Genomic DNA, 7212 nt, shown 5'->3' with positions numbered 1-7212 from the left:
GCCGTCCGGGCCGCCCAGCGCGCGCCCGGCACGCGCGCCCCCAAGAGCGACGGCGCGCGCGGCCCCGGCTTCCCGGCGCCGAGCGACAGGCCCCCACCCGCGGAGCGCGACCGCCCCCCTCGGATTTCAACGCGCAGGCATCCTAGAACACTGCCTGACTGGTCCATCGAAAGCCTCTAGTTTCGACGGCCAAAGATACTAGCCAGAAATATCCATAGTACAGGAATGAAGGCTATTTCATATTGGAATGGAATGGTGATGAGCAGGTCAGGTTAGGGCGGTTGCGGAATGCAGTTGGTCGAAACAGGCACTGTCAAAGACAGCCGCATCCGGGACCTCCCGCCCCGCAGGCTACTCCAGAAGCTAAGGGTCCTTCAGATCGGTGGATCTGGGTGACATTGGACGTCCGCACGGGCCAGGGTTCAGAGCCGGCGTAAGTCTCGCGCCTGGAAGGTTTGTTTATTCTGGTTGGAACCTCAGGCCTCTGCTGCAAACATGCTCCGCCAGATCATCAATCAGGCCAAGAAGCATCCAAGCGTAAGTTCCTTGGTGTCCTCCTGGGTCCATGTGGTGTCTTGGAGCGCTTTCGTAGTCCCGAGGGAACGGTCTCCTTCCGCAGCCCCTGGGCGACCCTGGGAGTTAGGCTTCGTCTGGTCTTCGTGGTGACCCAGGCTCTTGTGCCGTGTGGCCTTCTAGGCCGTGTCTGTCGTGTTTTTGCTGGCAGGCCTAAGGTGAGGGACACCTACGAGGAGAATGAACTGCCTCGTGATTGTGAGGATAATTAACCGGATGCCGGTTTGTAGGTGGGGTGGTAGAGATGGGCTTGAGCTCCTAAGGCTAGGATCTCTGTTAGGCGACTTCTGTGGGGAGGATGCATTCCCCGCATTGCACCACCAGACCTACCGTAGTATGAGGGGCCCTTGAACTTGGAATCTTCACTTTGGATGAATGGATGCCTTGACGTTTAGGGAACTTGAGATTGCAGTCTTTTAATTTCATTTAAGTTTTTGTGATGACTTGTTCCTTGCTCTCCTCCCCCTACTAGCATGTCAGTGTGCAAACAACAAAAACAAAGCCCCTCAGATATATGTCTATCGATATCTATATATCTATAGATATATGTGTGTTATCTTTGTCTTAAACTCAGTTTCCTGAATACTTAATGAGTCGGTAAGTGTGTTTTCTATTTCTGATTAAAGCCAATATTGGTAGTAGGCTTGTTTCTGTTTATTCACACTCTTCACAGAGGTTATGTTTTTCATACATCCTTTTGGAGACACATATAATTACCAGAAAGCGTTTTTAATTCTCTGAAAACTTTTTTCTTTTCTTTTTTTTGTCAGTCCTGGGCTTGGGCTCAGGGCCTGAGCACTGTCCTTGGACTTTCTCAAGGCTTAGCACTCTACCACTTGAGCCTCAACACCCACTTCCAGCTTTTTTTTCTATGTACGTGGTACAGAGGACTCGAACCTGGGTCTTCGTGCAAACTCCCGGCCCTCTGAAAACTTCTTTAATTCCCCTTAGCCTTGACATAAAAGAAGCCACGAAATTTAGTAGAAATGATGTGAAAATACTAAGTGAGACTTTATAACCTAGCTGACTTACAACTGATGCATGGATCCCGAAAATGTAGTATAAATTGTTGATAATTTAAAAATATGCATAAAACTTGCTCCATGTTAATACATCAGATCCTTAAGCCAGGATCACTGTAACATCCTTTGCAAACTCCATTTCATTAGAATAATTATAAATCTGTTACATAAATCTTATAAGAAATCTATTATGCTCTCTTAAATTGCAAGTCAAGATAGCAAAGAAGCAGTGTGAGATTTGGAAGTTAATCTGTAGAAGCTATTGTAACCTCTCTTTTAGTTAATACTAGCAAAGTGGAAATTGTTTCTTAATTCTTGTCCGTTTTATATTTGGTTCCAGTTGATTCCCCTTTTTGTATTCATTGGAGCGGGAGGTACTGGAGCACTAATGTATGTGACACGCCTGGCTCTCTTCAATCCGGATGTTAGGTAAGCACTTTAAAATGTTTACAACTTGCCACAGGGTGCGGTGGCTCACACCTGTAATCCTAGCTCACACCTGTAATCCTAGCTACTCAGGAGGCTGAGATCTGAAGATCATAGTTCAAAGCCAGCCTGGACATTAAAGTCTGTGACACTCTTATCTCCAGTTAACCACTAGAAAACCTGAAGTGAGACTGTGACTCGAGGGGTAGGGTGGTAGCCTAGAGCTGAAGAGTTCAGGACAATACCCAGGCCCAGAGTTCAAGCCCCCCAACTGACCAAAAAAAAAAAAAAGTTTAAAGCTTTCTTGGTGATTCATGCCTGTTTTTCTAGTTATTAAGGAAATAGATCTGAGGATCACAGTTCAAAGCCAGCTCAGGGAGGAAAGTCTGTGAGACGCCCTCCATATCTGAAGTTAATCTCCAGAAAAACTGTAAGTTACACTGTGGATCCAAGTGGTAGAGCACTATCCATGAACACAAAATCTCAGGGACAGTGCCCAGGCTCTGAGTTCAAGACCCATGATCAAAAACAAACAAAAAAGTATAAAACTTTGATAGTTTGTCAAACTGGCTAGGAGTTAGTCTTTTTAGGGTAGATAACATAGTTACCTGACTTTTGTAGCCAGACAGTAAGTTCAGATCTTTGTTTGGTTATTGTCAATTTTTTTCTGATTTTTGAAATGAAATTCTTTGATTTTTATTTTCTTATTAGTATAATAGACTTGCTAATATATATATATATATATATTTTTTTTTTTTTTTTGCCAGTCCTGGGCTTGGGCTCAGGGCCTCAGCACTGTCCTTGGACTTTCTCAAGGTTAGCACTCTACCACTTGAGCCTCAGCACCACTTCCGGCTTTTTGCTATGTATATGGTACCGAGGAATCAAACCCGGGTCTTCATGCATGCTAGGCAAGCACTCTACCACTAGGCCAAACTCCCGGCACCTAGACTTGCTAATATTTTATTTTATTATGGTTGAGTCTTCAAGTCATCATAAAGTATAGCATTAGCAATTCTATGTACATTTGTATGTGTGTGTATGTGTGTGCCAGTTCTGGGACTTGAACTCAGGCCCTGAGCGTTGTCTTTTGGATTTCTCAAGGTTAGATCTCTACCACTTGATAGCAAGACTTCCAGCTTTTTCTACGTATGTGGTCCTGAGGAATCGAACCCAGGTCTTTGTGTGTGCTAGTACAAGCACTCTACCACTAGGCCAAACTCCCAGCTCCTCATACTTCTTTTTGTTGTTGTTGGTTTGGTTGTTTTGTTCTTGGTGGTGGTTTTTACTTATTTATTTTGCTTGTTTTTAAAACGAATTCTGGGGCTTGAACTTAGTGCTTGAGCACTGTTCCTGAGCTTTTTGCTCAAGGCTAACACTACCGTTTTGAGCCATAATGCCACTTCCAGTTTTTTCTGTTTCTGTGGTACTGAGGAATATAATCCAGTTCTTCATGCATGCTAGACAAGTACTCTACTACTAAGTCATATTACTAGCCCCTGGCATTTGTATTGTATTAAGTATTTAGTAACAATTTAGGAAAAGATTTGCCTACTCTTCCACAATAGGTAATGTTGAGAAACAATTCACATACCTATCACTTCAGTGATAAAATGAAAAGCCTTTGTAGAAGCCTGCATCTTATCTCCTGTGATGATGGTAGGGACAGTACAGCTTCCCCCTGAAGCTCAGGGTTCTTTTTTATTTTATTTTAATTTTTTTTTCCAGTCCTGGGCTTGGACTCAGGGCCTGAGCACTATCCTTGAGTTCTTTTTCTCAAAGATAGAGCTCTACCACTTGAGCCACAGTACCATTTCTAGCTTTTTTCTATGTACGTGGTAGTGAGGAATCGAACCCGGGTCTTTGTGCATGCTAGGCAAGCACTCTATCACTATGTCAAACTCTGGCCCCTGAAACTCAGAGTTCTATTCATTGCTTGATTATGTGAGCTTATTACAGATTTGGTCTCCATTTTAACTTTACAATAAAAGTATTGTACTATAATAATTATAATTTTATATTCATTTTAGTTGGGACAGGAAGAATAACCCAGAACCCTGGAACAAACTGGGTCCCAATGATCAGTACAAGGTAAGGCACAAAATTGTTTCAGAATTGTTGGAAACTAAGAAATTGGCCTTGGGTAGTTTATCTTGAAATTGGAACTACAATTAAATTTTGTTATAATGAACTTTGTCCAGTATAGATTGTTCTATGAAATTGAATCGCCCATTGTAATGAATATTTTTACTAATTTCTTCACAGCCTTTAGACTCTGGGTATGATCAGGCCCTAAGTACAACCCCCAGAACCCCCAGGACTGGTGCACACATGTATGTGTGTGTACCCACATACACACACACATATGCAGTACTGCTTTAGTTGGAACAAGCAATCTGAATACTTAATCTCAAAAAATGATCAATAGATATACTGATATTTTTTCTTTTCTGATATTTTTTGGTGCCAGGGTGTCAGGGACACTGTCCCTGAACTCTTTTACTCAAGCCTATTGCTTTACCACTTGAGCCATAACTCCACTTCTGGCTTTCTGTTGATTAATTGTGGAGAATTACACCAACTTTCCTGACAAGGCTGGCTTCAAATCACGATTGATTTTCAGAGATCAGCCTCCAGAGTAGTTAAGAGTTACAGGCAGGAACCATCAGTACCCAGCCTGATTTTCTTTCTGTCTTATGAATTTAAGTAGTCATTTGAGAAAAAAAAAAGTTGCTACATTTAAGAAACACTGGGGGAAAAAAAGAGGCCTTGATTCTTTCATCAAACAGTATATTGAATTATTTTTATGTGCATAGTTCGAAAACAGTGCTAAATGATAAATCAAGTGGTTTGGAATATACTAACCTCAGCTCTGAGTTTCTTGATATATAAACTGAAGAAAATGTTGATGATGATTCTGTAATATGGATTCTCTTGGTGATAATTGTAGTTTTCAAGTAATTATAGCATGACGGACTGCTTCTGTGGTGTTGGCACACAAATGAATAAGCCTTACGGACTTATATGCATTGTGATTTCTGATTTTCCAGAGAAATTCTGAGCTGATTTCAAATGGAGCTTTTTAATTTATTTCTAATATTAGTCTTGAATATAAATGATTTTTTTTCCTCTTTTGTGCCTCTTGGAACTTCATGATCACTAGGCAGGTGCCCTGCTACTCGAGCCACACCCCCTGCAAAAATGCAGTGTTTTCTAAATGCTGTCACCAAATATGATTGTGTTGGTGATATCAATGCATTCTGGATTAGAAATAAGTAAACCTCTGTGACAGACAGAAAATAGACAGCCTCTGAAGCAAGTGAGGTGTTCTTTTTGTGTGTGTGCTAGTCTTGATGCTTGAGCTCAGGTCCTGGCTTCTGTCCCTGATTTTTTTTTTGTTGTTGTTGTCTAGTAGAAATGAGTCTCATAGACGTTCCTGCCCAGGATGGCTTCTAATCACATTCCTCAGGTCTGAGTTTCCTGAGTAGCTAGGAATTCCGGTATTACCCACCAACACCTGGCTGCCCTGCCGATCAGTTTTTGTCTGAAAAGTTGCATAAACCATAAATGAAATGTATTTCTACCCTCTCTTGGTTGTAAGATTTTTCCCATCAATATTTATAGCACGGGCTGTACTGGTAGAGTGGTTGCCTAGCAAGCATGAAATCCTGGGTTCAACTACTCAATATCACATAAACAGAAAAAGCCAGAAATGGCACCATGGCTCAAGTGTTATAGTGCTACCCTCGAGCAAAAGATGCTCAGGGACAGTGCCCAGGCACTAAGTTCAAGCCTCAGGACTGGCAGAGAGAGGGAGAGAGAGAGGGAGAGGGAGATATTTATAGCACTGTAGTAAAATAGGAATGACAGTTGTCTATATTCCTATTTTTTTCTATTGGAGATTGTATATATTTAATGTACATGAAGAACTTAATTGGAAGTAGAGGCATATACAATAGGAACCAAGTCATGCTGAGATCTGAGGATTGAGGTTTGAAGCTAACCAGGGCAAGAAAGTTACCTCTGATTAGTTACTTAAAAGCCAGAAGGAGAGTTCTGGCTGTAACTACACTCACTACTCACTCAGGCCGAGTTCAAGCCCCAAGACTGGCAAAAAAAAAATAAAAAGAAAAAAAGAAAAGGGAAATTTAAGAGTATATCACTCTGAAACAGAATCGTGGTTATTCATTTATTTTACTGCATTTAGCCTTGAACACAAGTTCTTGCACTTAGTTGGGCCATACCCAGCCTTCAGACTTTTTTTTTTAGAGGTTGTAACTTCACTTTCTGTTATGTACACAGAAAGCTAGATAAAAAGAACTCTATAAAACTTCTATGCCATTTCTCTGTGTTGATAGATTATCTAAAATGTCATTCTCCTTTTTCAAGTTCTACTCTGTGAATGTGGACTACAGTAAACTGAAGAAAGAAGGTCCTGACTTCTAAATTTGAAAAATCCTCACAATAAAGCTGCTGAAAATGAAGGTCTTTCAGAAGCCATCCGCACAATTTTCCACTTTGCCAGGAAATATCTCCTACAAACGCATGACATAATTATGTTGATTTGTTGGATTTATTACACTGATTAATAAATCTCTGAAACTTGATGTGTGTCACTATTTAATGCTGAGTCCCTCTGATTTCTTATAACTAGAATATAGAAAAACATTAAGCTATTTGAATCTGAAGAATTTCTTAAATACATGTAATTGAAAATGAGACTTTGAACTGCCTTAACAAATTTTCCTCTTCTGTGCAACCATTCATTACTTTAGTAGTAGAGTATTTAATAATGATAGCTGGAAATTATGCAAAGTATTATTGTGAAGAATATTCAAGCCTTTGTGACTGGCAATTTGGAGTTCACTGAGTTTGTTATGGAGTGATGTTAAAAATTTATGTAGCTTTGGGCTGGGAATTTGGCCTAGTGATAGAGGGCCTGTCTAGCATGCATGAAGACCTGGGTTCGATTCCTCAGTACCACATACATAGGAAAAAAAAAGCCATAAGCGGTAAGTGGTACTGTGGATAAAGTGGTAGAGCTCTAGCCTTGAGAAAACCCAAGGACAGTGCTCAGGCCCTGAGTCTAAGTAAATCAGAAAAGTTTAGGAAAGGGTTATGTGGGAGAATTACCTTTAGAAAAAACAGGCTAGGGAATTGGAACTATGTTTAAAACATAATGTATGTGTCT

At 40.9% G+C, this 7212-nt stretch overlaps 1 protein-coding gene across 1 annotated transcript; it reads left to right on the top strand.

Annotated features, from left to right (window-relative positions):
- The first annotated feature begins 369 nt into the window (after positions 1-369).
- Positions 370-6628, top strand: Coxfa4 (cytochrome c oxidase associated subunit FA4). Its single transcript, XM_090332361.1, has 4 exons — positions 370-537; positions 1936-2024; positions 4052-4112; positions 6411-6628. The coding sequence occupies exons 1-4, from the start codon at positions 496-498 to the stop codon at positions 6465-6467; spliced, it is 249 nt and encodes an 82-aa protein (XP_090188487.1). The 5' UTR covers positions 370-495; the 3' UTR covers positions 6468-6628.
- Positions 6629-7212: the final 584 nt, after the last annotated feature.

Source organism: Megascapheus bottae, chromosome 5 (genome assembly GCF_031878675.1).
Source record: "Megascapheus bottae isolate mThoBot1 chromosome 5, mThoBot2.hap1, whole genome shotgun sequence".
Classification (NCBI taxonomy): domain Eukaryota; kingdom Metazoa; phylum Chordata; class Mammalia; order Rodentia; family Geomyidae; genus Megascapheus; species Megascapheus bottae.
This window is presented reverse-complemented; position numbering and strand designations above follow the sequence as displayed.

What these genes read in the sequence shown, in the direction of transcription:
- Coxfa4 (XM_090332361.1), top strand. Translation starts at nt 496, where the DNA reads ATGCTCCGCCAGATCATCAATCAGGCCAAGAAGCATCCAAGC. An exon ending in AGGCCAAGAAGCATCCAAGC is followed by an intron (nt 538 to 1,935) that starts GTAAGTTCCTTG and finishes ATTTGGTTCCAG; the next exon opens with TTGATTCCCCTTTTTGTATT. An exon ending in CTCTTCAATCCGGATGTTAG is followed by an intron (nt 2,025 to 4,051) that starts GTAAGCACTTTA and finishes TATTCATTTTAG; the next exon opens with TTGGGACAGGAAGAATAACC.